Here is a 19,218-nt window from a genome sequence, read left to right on the forward strand (position 1 = left end):
GTTCAAATCTTTGAATAGACATATACTTCCATTTTTGTTAGGTAAAAGAATGGGTAAGTGGAACGGCTGGGTCACATGGAAGATGAATGTTTAACATTTAGAAAACCACTAAACTCTTTTCAAAAGTGATTCTACCATTTTACATTCCAAACAGCAGTGTTCGAGAGCTCCATTTGTTCCATATGTTTGCCAACATCTGGTATGGTCAGTCTTCAATTAAAGGATTTCAACAGCTATGTAGTGATATCGCATTGTGCTTTCAATCTGCACATTCCCAGTGACTAATAACGTTGAGTGCCTTTTCACATGCTTACTTGCCATTCATCTTGTATGATGTATCTGTTCAATATTTTGGCCCAATAAAAAATTTATGTATTTGATTATTTTATTATTGAGTTCTGAGGGTTCTTTATACATTCTGGATACTAGTCCTTTATCAAATAGTGATTTGTAAATGTTTTCTCCAAGTCTGTGGCTTTTCACTGTCACAACACTGCCTTTCTAAGAACATAATTTCTTAATTTTGATGAAGTATGATTTATCAGTTTTCTCTTTTGGTGTCACATGCAAGAAATCTTTGCCTAACCCAGCCTTACAAAATTTTTCCTTTATGTTATCTGCTAGAAGTTTCACAGTTTCAGGTTTTACATTTAGGTCCATGATCCATTTTAAGTGAATTCTGATACAAGGCTGTGTTAGTTTCCTATGGCTGCTGTAATGAAATTACCACAAATTTGGTGGTAATGCATTCTGTCACAGTTCTGAGGCCAGAAGACCAAACTCAAGGTGTCAGCAGGGCCATTCGCCATCCAGAGGCTCTGAGGGAGAACCTATTCTTTGCTTCTTCCAGCTTCTGGTGGCTGCCAGCATGCTCTAGCATTCCTCGGCTTGTGGCCTTTTAAACTCCATCTTCACATAAGCTTCTTCTCCTCTTTGTGCTTGTAACCGCACTCTGCCTCTCTCTTATAAGGGACACAGATTTAGGGTCCACCCCAGATAATTCAGGAAAATTTTTCCATGTAAAGATCCTCATTGTAATCACTTCTGCAAAGACTCTTTGTCTTCATAAGGTTATATTTTTATGTTCCAGGGACTGAAACTGGATATCTTTGGGTGGCCACTATTTAGGCTACCATAAAGGCAAAAATGAATACCCAACTGTTTTTGCTCCACTTGTTGAAAAGATATCTTTTCTCCATCAAATTATCTCTGCATTTTGTATTACCTCTTCATTGAAATATCTCTGACTAAAATTAACTGACCATATGTGTCTGAGTCTCTAACCGGACTCTTTATTCTGATCTATGGATCTATTTGTCAAAATTGGTGCCAATACCACATTGTCTTGATTACTGTAGCTTTACTGACCATCTTTCTTTTCTTTTCTGTGAATTAACTGTTCATATCTTTTGTCTGCTTTCCTTTTGTATAATTTGTTCGCTTTTTTATTAAATGATAGTTCTTTGTTCTAGATTTTAATATTCATGTATTATGCATGAGTCACATATCTTTTCTCCGTCTGTTGCTTTATCTTTTACCAAAAGTAGGTCATAAAGAAATTTCACATTTTGTAATGATCAAATTCATCGATCCTTTCTCTTATATTTCTGCCTTCTGGATCTTAAGAAGCCTTCTCAACCTTGAGAATATAGATATTTTCTTCTTGTAAGTATAGGATGATTAAATGTTTGTCTATTTTGTTTACTAATGCAATGATGCTACCTCTTTTTACTGCTTCATGATATATCTTGATATCCGGTTGGGTACCTTTTACCTTGGCTCTTTTTGTGCATTTATTCTTTCTTACCAATTCTAGAAGGTCTTCCTTCTCTTTATTACTTCTATACTTCCATCATTAGGCCTTTTTTTTTTTTTTTTTTTTACCAGCTCAACTATTATTACCTGTTCAGTAAGACACACTTACTACTAAGAAGTAACTAGAATATTCTTCCAATAATAATAATTGATGAGTAAAAGTTTTGCCTTCTTATATGACTTGCCATACATAAACTTACCATTTGTTCTTTCCTATAGTTAATAACACAAAATGTTTGAAATTCCTGTGTAATGATAGTTTAACTTGTTCTGTACAGTCATTCCCCTTTTATGTAGAAATGTGATGAATGTACTTTAAGAGTATTTTTTTTTAACACTGTTAACCATTCCTAATTTCTTGACACTGATTCTTTCTTCTAACTCTTCCCATTGGCAACTCCTCTACCTGACTCTTGTGGGTAGTCTCCAAGTTTCCAGCTTTGGTCAGACTTCTTTAGCAGGAAAGCAGCCACACTCTATGCTACCCTCTCTTCTTTTTTTCCCTAAAAAGAAATTTTACCTGAAAATAATTAGAATGTAAATTGTCTCTTTATCCTTAGTAATACATTATCCTTAATACTGAAACAATCATGCTAAGGTAAATAGTTGATGCTTAAATGTGTTAAAAGAGCAAATATTGTTAAATGACTCTTATATGCAAAACACATAAAATACTACTTTATTACTATCATACACATTTTATAAATTCCTATTTATAACATGATAAAAATCAACAAAAATACAAGGTACTACATTCTTAGCACTTGTAGTATATACCTCAATGTTCTAAGTATATGTACCTTAGAACACTGTTTAAGCTGAGTTAAATGTTTATGGAATCCCTGAAGCATTTCAAGAAAATGGCTTGAAATCACTGCTCTAGGCCTATTCATCTTTTAAAATACGTCAACATGCAACAATATTTAGGATTAATTATCCTGAGAGCTTTCAATTCAACATTAATCATGCAAAAAAATCACATGCACAAAGAATATTGATTACTAATATTTGCAATATATACATAGTCATGGTTAATTAAGCACCACATTTTTATTATACATTTTTCTTACATTCCCTAAGAAGATATTTATTATCTCTGGGGAAAATTTTAGAGAAAATTTAGATCTACTTTCCCATAATAAAGATTTTTAATAATTCACTATTTAAATGGTCTTTTGTTTCATGAAGTTTTACAACAATACTAAAAAGTTCTGGAAATACTACTGTTTGGTTTTTGGTTACTATACAGTTTTCTATGTCTATGATCTCATGACGTTTGGTACCTAGTCATAGAGTACTATTAGGACTCCAATTGTCAATACCAGTCCTCAGGACCTTTCCTAACTTTTTACCTAGCACCCCAATACTCTCTAGGAAACTGCACTCTGACAAAGGGTTTAGAACATGTATGTAATCCTCATCTCTTTTCCTCCTCTCGGTCTCTCAAACATTCATTCATTAAAATTTAGTTGAGTCAAATACTTGCCCAGACAGGCAAAAGATATGTTAGCAACAAATATTTTCTATCTTATATTTCTTATCTTAATCTTCTGCCTCTTAAATTAAGGTCTTAACTTCCTTACTAAAATATAAAATCCAACTGGAGGTTTATATAAGATACATATCTTGAAATGTTATAAAAAGTAATAAAACTTTCCAGGTACATACATACTAAAACAAACCTGGAAAGATAAGTTTGAAAAAACAAAATTTGTGGCAAAAAAGTGTAACATATAAACAGGATTATTTTGTTTAAATTGTTAGAAAAATAAAGAGAGCTACAAGGATAAATTATAATTTGTCCTTGTGTGGTAGATTGGTCCATCAATGGCCCTCAATGAATCATACCACCCGCTATCTGCCAGCTTGTGTAGTCCCCTCATACTGATTCTAGACTTGGCCATGTGATTTGCTTTGTCCAAGGGAACATTAGTAAATATGATAGATGTACAGGATCGATAAGCTCTTGCATATTGGAGCTTGCTCTCTTAGGATGTTTTCTCTACTATGGAAAGAACACCCGTCTAGCCTACTGGAGGCTGAGAGGCCCTGTAGAGCAGAGATAGCCAACTCACTGAATTGTGAAAAATAATAAATGTTCTTATTTTAAACCACTGAGTTTTGGTGTGGTTTGTTTCGCAGTGATGGACAATGTGAAATCTTATCACTCTCTGTCTATGTCTGTGGCAAAGCAACTGGCTGAAAGTTACATAAAGCTATACTTAATTTGAAAATAACAATTGACGTCTCTCAGTAAACTTAAAAAATATTAGGCCTGCTATCCTCTAACATTTCTCCCTCCATGTAGACTCAGTTATTCAATCCATTTAAATACATATGTACAATACTCAACATTTAACTATTATCCTGTACATTTTATAGGTATAAACTGTAGCAACTTATCAATGAACAGAGTACACAATAAATATTTTTATTTTTAAACACTGAATTGTACATCTTTCATATAAAACATGAGATCCTAGCCTATTTTAAAAAGTATACTTGCTAGTACTATCTTTACCTTTTTTTTTTTTACAGAAGCCAATGTTCTCTAAATCTGCAGTTTCATTCCATAGCTTTAGAGAATCATAATCTCTTGAATATATTTCCAATGTTATTTAAAAAATAAAAAATCATACAAGATATCTTTAGCACATTAAAACTTAAGAGGTTATAGTATATTGTCCAGACCTCCAGGTACCACTGAAAACTTTTCCAGTACAAAGAAGCCAGTATGTTAGAATAATTAATTCTCTGTATTGACTTTTATTAAAAAGAGGTTTCTGGTAGTAAGAACAAATAATCTCTCATTTGTTGCCTGAAATCCTAAAATAGGATCATTGGTTTCCAGGCTTGCTACTTGCTGCTTAGCAACCTGTCCTACTTGCCTGCCTTCCTTTCTGTTGTAAAGTACAGTGGACATGGGAGCAGGCTGACGATAGATGAATACTCGACGAAGGCACTCACAAAGGGCTGCATAGGAGTAATTTGGAGCACAGGCAAAAAATTTTTTGTCTCTCTTTGATGCTTGGACATAGCCTGCCAAGAATATGAGACAAACAAAAGAAAAACTATATATTAAACAGAAGGGGAAAAATCATGATTTAACATTTAATATTTTGCAATGTTTATTACAAATTAAAATGCCCAAGTAAAATAAGGTATATAATTCTGAATCATTAATGATTAGCCACAATCAGTCTCTCCCAACTGGTACAAAAATACAACTTTAATTCTTAAGGAACAAAACAGAGACGGCTTTCTCTCTTCAAGAAAAGCATAATATAGTTTCATTTAATTTCCATGAATTCGAACACCAAAATTCTAAAATCTAAAACACTAAATACACGACAAAATATCTTTAAGTGCCAATTTAATATTTAGCTTCATGAATTACGGATACGGCATCACAGAATCATTTTTTTCCTCTTAAATATATTGGAAAATGTGTATAGGATACCATCATAAAGGTATTTTAGGTTTCTGTTCATAATGTATCCCTGAATGTAGTAGTATTCATGATGCATTCTCTTATTATCCCTAAAATGTTAGTGATATTTTTAAATAACAATACCAACACTGTAACCGGATTTTGTTGTACTTTCAGCCCCCAGAAGTAGAATGTTGACCACTATAACCTAAAAAATAATTTCAAGTCTCTAAACTGAAAAAATCCTTAATCTTATCTTAATTCATGTACACATTTAAAAAGTATCTTTTTGGATTAAAATAACATTTATGTTCCGAAATATAAATTATGATTTTCAGATTGTGACATGGTTAGCACATGTTAGGTATTTAAGATCATGTAAAATAAAAATATAGGCCGGGCGCGGTGGCTCACGCCTGTAATCCCAGCACTTTGGGAGGCCGAGGCGGGCGGATCATAAGGTCAGGAGATCAAGACCATCCTGGCTAACACGGTGAAACCCCGTCTCTACTAAAAATACAAAAAAAATTAGCTGGGCGTGGTGGCGGGCATCTCTAGTCCCAGCTACTCCGGAGGCTGAGGCAGGAGAATGGTGTGAACCCGGAGGCAGAGCTTGCAGTGAGCGAAGATCGCGCCACTGCACTCCAGCCTGGGCGACAGAGCGAGACTCCGTCTCAAAAAATAAAATAAAATAAAAAAAAAACTAATTAAAATTGAGATCTCATCAAACAATGAATAAGCAAAGGAACTACTGAGCACATGCAGATCAATACTGTTTTTAATTAAGCAGGGTTTGAAGTGGGAAAAGTGAAGATTTAGATACCTATTTAAATAGTTTAAAGTAGCTATCCAGGCTAACCTTGACAGAATAATGTATATATTTCAAGAGTACATATCTAATGTAACGTTGATTTAACTTAGAATTAAGCATAGACTTCCTCTATAATAGGGGATCTGGGGATACAAATAGAAGATCTGAGCATCTAAAGATAATATGACAGAGCTTTCTTCTGACTAAAGGATAGATAATTAAAAAATAGCATTATAGTAGGGAGGCTAAAAATTATATGGTTAAATTAGTCAACCAAACTTTGTACTTCAGGTCATAAAAATCCATTTGGTGTCTGAACCAGTTTAGCAGCCTATATTATTAACTATAAGGGATAATTAATAAATTTCTTCTACTATTAGGGTTGTGCATATATAGCCATCAAAATACATACTTTCACTTCTTGGTGCCAGTTCAAAATAACCTTTCAATAAAGCAATAACTGTGGCTAATTCACATAAAAAATTTCTGTCACACACTACTAATGCATTTTGACAGAAAATCAATGATTGCATACATCTACAATTAAGTAGTTTAAACATTTTCAAGCCCTAATTTAAAAACTCATTCTTTTCCTTTTATCCTACCAAATAAATTTAATTTCTGCTTATCATTGCTTTCCATAAGTGTTTTCATTATAATGGCTCTCTTTTGTCTTAATTTTGACAAAAGATGTCTCCTAATGGGCATTACACCTTAGGGGAATTCTATGTTTTTGAAGATTACTCTGAAGAAACTTGAATACAAGTTCCATGTAGGGTATTACCAAGCTCCTTGTTCAGACTCCAGTATTATATGGCTTACAGAATTGGAAAAAGCAAATGACTTATTAGAATAATTCAAATGGTTAGATAACCACTTTCATTTCTATTCTGTGTTGATCTTCTGTATAAGCATAAAAACAGATTAGTCTAAATGTTCCAACAGTGCTAACACTCATCCACTAGTACAAGAAAACAAATCATAGCACAAATCAATCTAAATGTAATCAGGACAGCTCAAATTAAAAAGAAAAAAAAGAAATGAACTTTAAACGAATGATGACTGTAGTTTTGATTTCATGGAAAATGTCAAAGAGTTTGCTTTATACCTAAAGCATTGAAAGTTGCGATGTGCTCCCACATATCATCTTGTTTGCTGGAGTGTGGTTGCCAGAGTAGGGCATCAACATCATGGCGTAAACAGAAGCAGGGCATTTCTTTAGGATCCACTATGACAGAGAAAAGGTACTGGTTGCTTCCAAGATTCACCTAAAAAGTGATTTAAAAAAAAATTTTTTTACCCAACAACACTTTAATAATACAACAATAACAATGGCAGAAGCTGACAGCCAGCATTAAGTGTCAGCAACTGTTTCATACTTTTTATATACTTAATCTGATTGACTCCTCATAATATCCCTGAGATAAATTTGCTACTGTTATGTTCATTTTAAAGCTGAGGAAAGTGATGCACAAGGCATTTAGGTAACTTGTTGATGGTCAGCCTGGCAATAAGTCATGGAGCTGAAATTTGGATCCAGAGTCTAATATGTTCTTAATCACCATGTGATATACTACCTCTTACCTGTTAGTAAATAGTTTAAAACATGATATAAAGTAGGGGTCCCCAGCCACTGAGCCGCAGACTGGCACCAGTCAGTGGCCTTTTAGGAACTGGGCCACACAGCAGGAGATGAGCAGCAGGCAAGGGAGCATTACAGCCTGAGTCCCACCTCCTGTCAGATCAGCAGCAGAATTAGATTCTCATAGCAGCGTGAACACTATTGTGAAATGCACATGCAAGGGATCTAGGCTGTGTGCTCCTTATGAGAATCTAACTAATATCTGATGATCTGAGGTGGAACAGTTTCATCCTGAAACCATCCACCAAGCTCCCACAGGCCCATGGAAAAACTGTCTTCCACAAAACTGGTCCCTGGTGGCAAAAAGGTTGGGGATTGCTGATATAAAGCACCAATTTTATAAGCAGACTATTTTTAAACCATAGAATATACACATGAAGTTTACTAATGCTAACTTGTAATAATCACTAGGAATAATGACACTACCAGAATTTATAAGCACACTCTATATGCCAGGCATGTTATAAATATTAATCTTCTCAACAACACACAAGGCTATTATTATCTTCATTTAAGGGATGAAAGAACAGGCTTGGAGAGCTTGACTAACTTGTCCTAGGCTAAAGAGAAATATCACAATGCTGGAATTCACACTCACATCTGTTTATAAATTATTTACTTTAACATATTGCTTAATTAAGGTATCAATGTCAATATGTCAATAATGTCAACATTTGTTATTGTAACACATCAATAATTGTTATTGCAATATTGATGCCTACAGAAATTCATTTTAATACAAAATTATCAAATTGAAACTTACTGAATTTCATTTATAGAAATACTTTTTCTAAATGAAGATATGTTGTAAGGATAGTCTTCTTTATGAGAAATGTTATTATCAGAGTTGAAAATATGAAACAGAATACCAACGAAAATCACATCAAATGTAGAAAATATAAAATACGCGCAGTATTTAATAAATACTGAATTGATTCTAGGAGTTTGTAAGCGTACTGGAGAACAGTAAAATGTTGGGTTAAAGTAAAAGTGGACACCTGACCTGAATTCAATAGGGAAAGCTGTGAAGTGGCTCTCCAGCAAGAAGATCTATTATTGGTAAAGCTGTGACAACACAAGCTACTGATCACAGGAGAATACAGTGTCAGGGCAACCCACCTTCTGCTCCCCCAGCAACGCCAGGGAAATAGGGCTTTTGAGTAGAGACAGTGCTAGCTCTCTACAAAATAAGGGGAGAAGGCCAGCACACAGAGACCACAGACTATTTCTTTTCTTTCCTTACACCTGATGATCAGTGGATAGATGAGGTTTATTTTCAGAGTCACCACTACCTAACTGGCCTTTTGTTATTATAAGGTTTGATGGACCTTACACTGCTTCAGCTGTCTTCCCTGCACCCCAACTCTGACAGTCTTTTTTTTTTTTTTAACCAGGGGCTTTCACAGAAGAAAAATAACAGCTAAAATAAAAGTTGAAATAATATTTTCACAAAAACACATCTACTTTCATGAGCCAAGTGCCTAAAGAATGTACTGAATATTATGAGGATTGATATAATTGAATGATCTCTGGTCCATCCACACTTGAACAGACAGCAGTGAGAAAAGAACAGAGAACCTTGAGCCACCAAGTGAAAGTTGACCACCAAGAGAGATCAATCACGAAAATAAGAGGATGAGAATGAAGGTAGATGCCTTATTATGAGTCCCTTACTCTGACTTAGATGTTTGTTCACTTCAGCAGCCACTTACTTTACACGTATTTCCATTATGGCGATTGTGTCAAGTGATGTTAATTATGAAACTAGCAATTTCATATAGTTTGTCTTTGCCATACCTTTGACATGGCATTCTGTTTGGACTCCTTGTATTTTTTAACCTGATAAGATTCCCACTTATCCTCTAAGACTCAATTCAACCATCAGTTGCTCCCAGAATTCTCCCACTCTCATGGTTATATGAGCCGCTTGAATTCTGAGAACCTCAGCATCATGTATGTGACTCCTATCAAATTACTTATCATATTAGATTAGTATTTTTACATACCACCTGTGGCAGGCTGAATAATGTCCTCCAAAGATGTCCACATCTAAACCCCTTGGAACCTGTGAATAAGTTACCTATGGCAAAAGGGACTTTGTAGATGTGATTAAGTTCAAGGTCCTGGGAAGGAGAGATTATCCTGGAATATGTGGGTGGGCTCAATGTATTAAAAAGCGTTCTTAGGGAGGGAGGAGGGCCACAGACACACAAAATCAAGGAGATACACAGAGATTATAAGATGATATACTGCTGGTTTTGAAGATGGAGGATGGGGCCATAAGCCAAGTAATGGAGGCAGCCTCCAGAAGTTAGAAAAGGCAAGGAAATGGATTCTTCCCTAGAGCCTCCAGAATGAATGTAGTCCCTACAAATCATTTTAGGACTTCTGACCTCCTAAACTGTAAGAGAATAAATCTGTGTTGTTTTCAACCACTAAACTTGTAGCAATTTGTTGCAGCAACATCAGCAACCTAACATACCACCTATCTCACAACGCTAATTCTTGAGAACTTAGAAGTCTGCCTTTTTTTTCTCCATATTGTAGAGAAATTTTTTTTAATGAATGTTATGTAAAAAGTGATTATTTTTGTAATATATTCACCAAGGCTAATCTATCTTTAGATTTGGGACTTATCTATTTTATAGTTAGAATAATTGGCTGAAGATTCTGTAAGGCAAAAATCTCATAATTAGGTTCTTAACCTAACGGAGGGTAATTAGGGTCAAGAGCTTCTAGACTTAGTATATAGTTTTCTGTGCCTTTTAGTTCTCACTTACAGAAATCTTAGTTTCTCAACAATTTCCCCCTATACCTTTCCAATGTTTGAAAAAAAAAAAAGTCCAAATTGCCTTAAATGGCATTTTGAAAGCTTTTCAACAACTGACCCCAGCATACTTTTCAATATTCACTATTACTTTCCTTAAAACATAACATTTAGGAAAACTGGATCGCAATTTACAAAACTGTCTCCCTTATTTCCCCATTCCTTTATTCATGTTTTTTTTTAACCCGTTGCATATCCTGTCCATTATATACGTTATGCCATATGCGAATGGCATCTTCTCCTCCAAGAAGTTTTCCCTAATGCTAATAAAAAGAAATCATGTATTGCAACTAGTTATTTATACCTTTCCCATAGAGTCTGTCTCTTCATTTCACTTATATGCTCTTTGAGAATGATAGCTATCACTTTGGGTAGGATATTTAAACCATTTTATTCACCCTATAAATACAGTAATATTACTACTCACTTCACAATTGTTATGATGAGTAAACAATATATTTCAAAGCTTGGCACTTAGAAAGAACTTAGTAAGTGTTCATGTTGATTATTACCTGTCTAGGAAAGCCCTTAATAAGTATTAATGTTAATTACTACCCTTCCAGCATTCTTAAAATATTTTGTTTTGTATATTAATGGCATTTCAAATTTTAAGAATGAGATGAGTAACACTAACAGGAAAGCATAGCAGCTTTCAAGCAATATTCCTGTACCTTACAGTTCTTATACAATTTTATGTCTCAGAAATGTGTAAACAGCTATAAAAATAACATACAGTTATTCTGACTTAATCCCAGCATACTGGAGACAAATTTTTATACTCTTGCACCATTTCAAAAATGAGAAATACAGAATTCATTGTTCTACTTGTCATTTTGTCATATAAACTCTATTTTTATCAGTGGTTACAAATGTATGCTTATTGCTTTCAATTTTGTAACTTCCTATAATGCATATATTCCTCAGTAAATGGATCTGCCTCTGAAAAGTGACAAAGTTATGGTTCAAATAAGATTTGGATTTTTAACATATACTCAAAACCAAGCACCTTAAAGTTTAAAATCCAAAGTAAACAAACTAGTCAATTTTTTGATGGCGGTAACTACATATAATTTACAGTAAGACACAAGAATCCCATTAAAAAATGAGATATGTAAAGAATTGTTTTGGTTTTTTTTTGTTTTGAGACAGGGTCTCACTCTATCACCCAGGCTGGTGTCCAGTGGCACATTCATGGCTCACAGTAGCCTTGACCTCCTGGGCTCAAGCAATCCTCCACCCCCAGCCTCCTGAGTAGCTGGGACTATAGGCACACACCACCATGCCCAGGAAATTTTTTAATTTTTTTTTTTTTTGTAGAGATGAGAGGTCTTACTATGTTGCCCAGGTTGGTCCTGAACTCAACTCAAGCACTTCTCCTGCCTCAGCCTCCCAAACTGCTAGTATTACAGTGTGAGCCACTGGTGCCTGGCAAGAATTGCTGAATTCTTTACTTCTTTCTGTATGTAGTAAGAGACTATGTGATACTCACTTTACTTAATAAATTCTAGCTTCCCTATTTTTTACTTCAAAACTGAGTATTTCATACAGCTAAATAAAATAAAGATTATGCCACTGCCAGATGTTTGCTACTTCTTAAGTTGGACAGATGCCACAAAAGGAAAACAAGCTTACATTTCCGTTCAAAGAGTCCAAGCTAAGAGTGGATAAAGAAACTAAACATGAGCATTATTTTAAGACAATGCCTAAAAGGTATTTGGCTTCATTTTTTTCATGGTGGTATTAGAATCTCTTGATAACTGTTTATGCCTTTCACTACTATTTCCTGCCTCATTGCCTACCCGGGACTCCTAGCATGATGCTTAATAGGAGTACTGCGAGCAGACATCTTGGCCTGTCCCCAGTTGTTGCAGAAGCCTTCCGTCTTTTACCATGAAGTATGGTGTTAACTCCTGGGTTTCTGATGAGGCAGTTTCTTTCAATTCCTAGTTTGCAGAGCATTTTTATCATAAACGAACGATTTTTTTTTTTTCATATTCTTTTCCTGCAACTACTGGGATGATCAAATATTTTTCTTCAGTCTGTTGATACAGTGAATTATACTGATTGATATTTGAATAACAAAATCAGCTTTGAGTTCCCAGAATAAACCCTACCTGGTCATAATGTAACTTTCCTTTTTACTTATTGATGGATTTATTAAGAATTTTTGTGTCTGTATTCATGGAGGATATTAGTTTTTTTTTCTTCCTGTTTTCACATCTTTTAATGTCTTTGGTATCAGGGTAATGCTAGCCTCATAAAATAAGTTGGAAAGTGTTCGTTTCTAACTTTCTAGAAGTTTGTAGAGAATTGGTATTGTTTCTTCATTTGGTAAAATAAACCAGGGAAGCCATCTGGGGCTGGAGATTTCTTTGTTGGAAAGTTTTTAAAAATAAATTTAATCTTCTTCAACAGACATGACTAATAAGGTCTCACCTCTTTTTTTTTTGAGACGGAGTCTTGCTGTGTCGCCCAGGCTGGAGTGCAGTGGCACAATCTCAGCTCACTGCAACCTCCGCCTCCCAGGTTCAAGCAATTCTCTGCCTCAGCCTCCTGAGTAGCTGGGATTACAGGTGCCCACCACTATGCCTGGCTAATTTTTGTATTTTTAGTAGAGACGGGGTTTCACCATCTTGGCCAGGCTGGCTGGTCTTGAACCCCAGATCTCATGATCCACCCACTTCGGCCTCCCCTGGGATTACAGGCATGAGCCACCGCACCTGGCTAGGTCTCAACTATTTCTTAAGTGAACTTCAGTAATTTTGCAGTTTAAAAAATTTGTTCCATATAAATTGTCAAATACATGGAAACGCAGTTGTTCGTTAAGACTTCATGGGTTACACTTTAGTGTCTTTAGGATCTCTATTGACATTCTAAGTGCTATTCCTGATATTGATACTTTGTGTTTTCGTTTTCCTCAGTCTGGCTAGAGACTTATCAATCTTGATCTTTTCAGAGGACTAGCTTTTAGTTTATTAGTTTTCTCTATTATTTCCTGCTTTCAATTTAACTGGTTCCCACTTTTATCCTCACAGTGTCCTTCCTTCTGCTTGCTTTAGACTTAGTTTGCTCTTCTTTTCCTAGTTTCTTAATGTGAAAGCTTAAACTACTAAATTGGGGCACTTTTTTTGTTTTCTAGTATAATATGTAATGCTGTAAATATCCCCCTAAGCTTTAGCTGTACTCCACGTGTGCCATCACGTTTCATCTTCATTCAATACAAAATATGTTTTAACTTTCTTTTTGAGTTCCACTATAATTCATAGGTTACTCAGTTTTGCTTGAGTACTTTCCTCAATGGTATTGTTCCATCCCAAGCTTTAGGCCTTCACTGTGCATGTTCACCTCAGAGAGAGTCTATGCTCTTACTCCCTCTCTAGTGGTAGGCTGCGGTTACTTGTTGCTTGATGTGCTTCCTAGCCTGATGATGAGGGGGATGTGGGTTGGGGAGTCAAGGAAAAGCATTCTCTGCTGTCTGGTTCAGCCCCAGTACTCTGTGACCTCAGTTTCAGGGTTTGAGCTTTTTCAGTGATACTCCCCTCCCCTAGTGGTAGGAGACTTCTAATAACCAGAATGATTTTCTGCCCCTCCTCAAGGCATAGAGATGGTGTTTTGAGGTTTTTATTTTTTCCTCTAGCTGCAATGGGTCTTCTTCTGAACCCTTGGCAAGCTAAGATTTGATGCTCTTCCCTCAGCAGCTTAGGCTGCTGATATGTACAAAAAACAGTGCAGGCAAGACTTCATACTTTTCCCACAGCAGAGAACACTCCCCTCTAATCCAATTGTCCAATTGAACTAGCAAGATAGCTTTCTCTAATGTCCTTCCCTGTTTCAGTCTTTTTTGTTAGCACCTGGTCAAGGTCCATAAAGAAGATCCTGTAAGTGTGAGCAACATCCCTTATGTATGTGAATGCCAGGTGACTGTTACGAGTCACACCACGTCTCTGGCAACCTGTTAGTTGAATCCTTCTTATCCACTTACATGGCAGTCCTCCTGTCTCCCTCCAATGTTCAGGTGAACCAGTGTCCCTATCTCATCCCTCTTTGACGGCACTTACTTTTCCTTAGATTTTAAGCTGTTGGCTGCCCTGTAAGCTCAGCTTTCTGATGAGTCTTTAAAAAGTTACGATTTCATAGATAATCCAGCATTATTTTATTACAATGGACATGACAATCTTTCCAACTTTCTACATTCTAGGCAAAAGCAGGAATTTCCTTGATCACTATTTATTAACTTGCCTAAAACGCCTAGGATTTCAACTTATAATCAACAGACTGGTGACAATTCAATGTCTACAAGAGGTTCCAAATATACAAGTAGCCAACCCATGTACTATAGGAACCCACTTCCCTGGTTTCTGCTAACAGAATCAAGGGTTGGCATCTAATCCACAGTTAACCATTTTTAATCCACCGATTTATAAAATGGTTATGATGAAGTGTTTTCTCATACTGGATGGTGGTTACCCAAAACAATAAAGTCCTCTTGATCAGGAAGTTTAAATACCAAAAAATAAACAATTCAAGCTAAGAAGACAGGCAGACAACACAGCTAGGGAGTACAGTAAGCAGAAACCATGGTAAGATGTAGAAAGGAAGGGAGTGATCAATAAGTAGAAGTATGCTCAGCAGAAGCAAATGCAGAAGACAGCAATGTGATCATAATGGCACAGAACTGACTTAGAGAACAAGTTGATTATCAAGAGGCAAGTAGATCGCCTGGTCATCAGAACTTGTGCTATTTTCTAAACAATGTTTCACATCTCCTTTAGGCCTGACTTGCCAGTGCTTTGTTTCCAAAATGACCTTAGCTATCCATGAGATCTGAAGAGATTGTTTCCACTGTTCCTCATAGGCTCCATACATGCTCACATTGTGACTTGAGATAACCAAAGGCTTTCTCTGTTGCCTGCAACCTCTACAAGTTTAGGTAACAGGAATTCTTCCAAAACAACAGCAAAGTACAGTTAAGATTAAACAGTAAAGAGACTAAAATAACTACTTTTGCTAAGTGAATTAAGTGAATTAAAATGAAGTGTGATAAAAAGCACAATTAAAGTATACTTACTGCATAATCCTATAGACAGAAAATACCAATATGAGAAAAAGAAAAAACATATGAAGAACAAAAAGATATCGCATCATAATTTGAAGTGGATAAAACAGGGGAAGTAAAACATTATCCATTATCTAGCATGGGCCATTACCTGGAAGAAAAAAGTACAAGATGTTCAGAAGGTTCCTGAGTCAAGAACAGGTGAAACAAAACTCATTTTTCACTAGAGAACTATATATTCTGACTGTGAACAAAATTCCATCGAGTTTACAACTTGGTAGCCAAGAGCAAAACAGGACAGCAAATAAGAAAGAAAACGATGGTTGCTTTGGGTACATGCACTGCCAGAGGTGAGATGAAGCAGCCAATAGCTTATGAGCAGTGGAAACAAACACAAAAGACTTTTTTTTAAATGAAGTATGCAAAGACTCCCATTTAATTCAAATACCTCTAATGGTAATTACCTAGAAATACACAGTGTGGTAATTAATGTTCATCCTGATGATATGTAACCATCAACAAAATGTTACTTTCTCTTCAGAATGCTTTATGTAAGATGTTGGACAAATAATACATTTTAGTAAGATTTCAAGGGGAAAAAGAAGGCTTCAAATATTTTTGGTATTTGAACGGAAAAAAATAACTTATTTAGGCAATTTACTCATTTGGAAAATTCATTTCTTGTTAATACCAACTAAATATCTTATTGCATGAAAAAGAAAAACAGCTCTGAACTCCATAAATCCTTTGGGCAATAAAATATACTTCCACATTTCTTCTCTTATGTTTACTATAGAAAAGGTCATATTTACCTTTGAATTACCTTTGTAGTCTTTGAATGAAGACTACAATTAGAGTAAAATATTCTCTAGGGAAAATCTGACATGTATTTCAAATAGTCAATTCATTGTCTTATTATTCTCTTTGTAGAACACTTTGCAACTAAAGACTTCTGAAGATTAAATGTCAAAGTGAAGACATTTGGATGACTTTTAATCACTTCTAATACCAAATTAAATTAAAAATAATATTAATAAAAATGTTTTATCGACTCAGAAATAAAGTGTGTATTAGGATACCAGATTGAAACTTTAATTTCAAATTCATATTCTGTACATAGAATTGTTAGAATTATTTACTGCCTTCTTACTATGCATGAAGTATTTAGCTGATCTGTATTTACTACCTTATTTAATCTTCGTTACCTGAGAATTAAGAATATGATCCCATTTAACAGAAGAAGAAACTCAAACTTGAGAGGTTCAGAGATTTAAGTCAAGAAGCTAACAACTGGTAGCTAGAATTTAAATTCAGATGTATTTCCAAACTCATGTTCTTCACCACCACCTGCATGTTCTCACAAAGTCCTTTTTAAAGTGACTATTAACCACCAGAGTGTGTGTCCCTGGGTAGGCACTAGTTCAGATGTGGTAACTCACATACTATAAATATGCTTATAGTCTAGTTTCGTCAGTTAAGCTGTATAGATAAGTTTTCTGTGCATTTTGTGTATAAAAATTGATGTCTAAAAAAATATGGAAAAGAGGGCTTACAAAATCCTGGGTTGCATTTTTTTGTTTGAACACCCATTAAATTACCTATATACTTAAGTATCTCTTTACCTTGACTAGAGACTGAAGCATAGGAAGATGTCAGATCTTAGCTAGGTGGTATAAAACACAATTGGTGGAAATGCACTTAAATTTCTACTTTAAAAAGCCACAATAACTATTACTTAGAAATATTTTTACCTTGACTAGAGACTGAAGCATAGGAAGATGTCAGATCTTAGCTAAGTGGTATAAAATACAATTGGTGGAAATGCACTTAAATTTCTACTTTAAAAAGCCACAATAACTATTACTTACAAATATTTTTTAAAACCGATATTTTTCATTTTTTTTGAAAATTATCAAATTAGGTCTCAACTATGATGTATCATAACATTTTACTGACTACTCCAGTGGAGGATACATATAAATGTTACCAGATAAAAGAAATACACAGATACATATCAGAAAATAGAAAGTTCCATACAGAAAAAAAGAGAAAAAAAGCAGGTGAGAAGATAGATAATGTGGTTGTGTTTTAATAGGGGACAGAGGACAATGTAAGCAGAGGTAGATAAAGAGAATAAGAGGAATAAAGGAAACAGTGAGAAAAAAGTAGAACATTTCAGGCAAAGATAATAATAAATGCAAAGATTCTAAGGGAAAAGCATGTTTCAGTAGGAACAGCATAATGGCCAGTGCAGCTAAAGAAAAGTGAACTAGTTGCCGGGTGCTGTGACTCACACCTGTTATCCCAGCACTTGGGAGGTTGAAGTGGAAAGATCACTTGAAAGTTCAGGAGTTTGACACCAGCTTGGGCAACACAGTGAGACCCCATGTCTACAAAAAATCCAAAAACGAGCTAGGCATGGTGGGATGTGCCTGCGGTCCCAGCTACTCAGGAGGCTGGAAGTAGGAGGACTGCTTGAGTCTGGGAGGTCTAGGCTGCAGTGAGCATGCACTTCAGCCTTGTTGACACTTGTCTCAAAACACAAAGCAAAACACAATCCAGAAAAGTGAACTAGGAAAAAATGGTAAAAAATAAGATAATCGGGACTGGATGGCAGTGTTCTTTTAAACTATGTCTCCACACTGGTAGCAAAATCAAGTTGGAAGATCAAGAACTGGATTTTCTACTTGATTTCATTAAAATACCACAGAAGAATATTAGAGCGCATCTCATACAATAAGGATAGTACTGTTTTGTGAAACTTTCGCATCAGATGTGTGTGTGCATGTGTTGAGTCTCATTTAAACAAGCAGGAGTCGCAGAAACTTGGAAGGCTCTTTGTAGACCATGGTAAGGATACTGAAAATTATCCTAAATGTAACACATAGGAAGCCTACTATAGGGAGAACAAGAATAGAGAAATTACATAATCTACTAAATCCTTTAAAAAGATTACTTTGATCTTCACACAAAGTACTTATTAATTCAAAATGAAAGATAACTTTAGAATACAGAAACCTGGTAGACACCACATAATCACATATTCCACCACAAGAGTAGGAAAAAAATGACACCAAATTCCTCCTAATGTGATACACTAAAAGGGAAACATCTTTTATGTAGTATTCTTGACAAAACAAATGCAACATCTGAACCTGATGAGGATATATAATCCAATTCAAAGATAATCTATAAAAAAGGTACAAAATAAAGTAAAAAATGTTGGTTAACTTGCTATTCCAAATTACAGGAGATTAAAGACACACCATAACTAAGCACTTAAAAATTCAACACCTCTTCATGACAAAAAAATAAAACTCAGCAAACTAAGACGAAACATGACTCCTACTTAAATAAAAACTCCAGAACTAATGTCATATTTAATAATGGTAAACTACTCAATCTTTCTTCCTAAGATTATGAACAGGACAAGAATTCCTATTCTCACCAATGACATCTGCACTGCATCTAATATCCTAGCTAGTACAATACGGTAAGAAAAAGAAATAAAAGGTATGCAGATTGGAAAATAAGAAGTTATACTGTCTTTATTCGCAGATATTACCCTGTACGTTGAAATCTTGGAGTATCTACAAAAAAGTAACTGGAAAAAGATAATTTATTGAAGTTACAATAT

General features: G+C 35.1%; 1 protein-coding gene across 1 annotated transcript in view; it reads right to left on the reverse strand.

Annotated features, from left to right (window-relative positions):
* Positions 1 to 2,471: 2,471 nt before the first annotated feature.
* NUDCD1 (NudC domain containing 1) overlaps positions 2,472 to 19,218 on the reverse strand; it is a 94,553-nt gene continuing 77,806 nt past the window's right edge. The window contains exons 9-10 of the mRNA XM_033203680.1: positions 7,165 to 7,324; positions 2,472 to 4,854 (exon numbers count right to left, since the gene is read on the reverse strand). Of these exons, the coding sequence (XP_033059571.1) occupies positions 4,562 to 4,854; positions 7,165 to 7,324 (453 nt within the window). The 3' untranslated portion in view covers positions 2,472 to 4,561. The remainder of the gene's footprint in view (positions 4,855 to 7,164; positions 7,325 to 19,218) is intronic.

Source organism: Trachypithecus francoisi, unplaced genomic scaffold (genome assembly GCF_009764315.1).
Source record: "Trachypithecus francoisi isolate TF-2019V2 unplaced genomic scaffold, Tfra_2.0 Lachesis_group7, whole genome shotgun sequence".
NCBI classification, from domain to species: Eukaryota; Metazoa; Chordata; class Mammalia; order Primates; family Cercopithecidae; genus Trachypithecus; species Trachypithecus francoisi.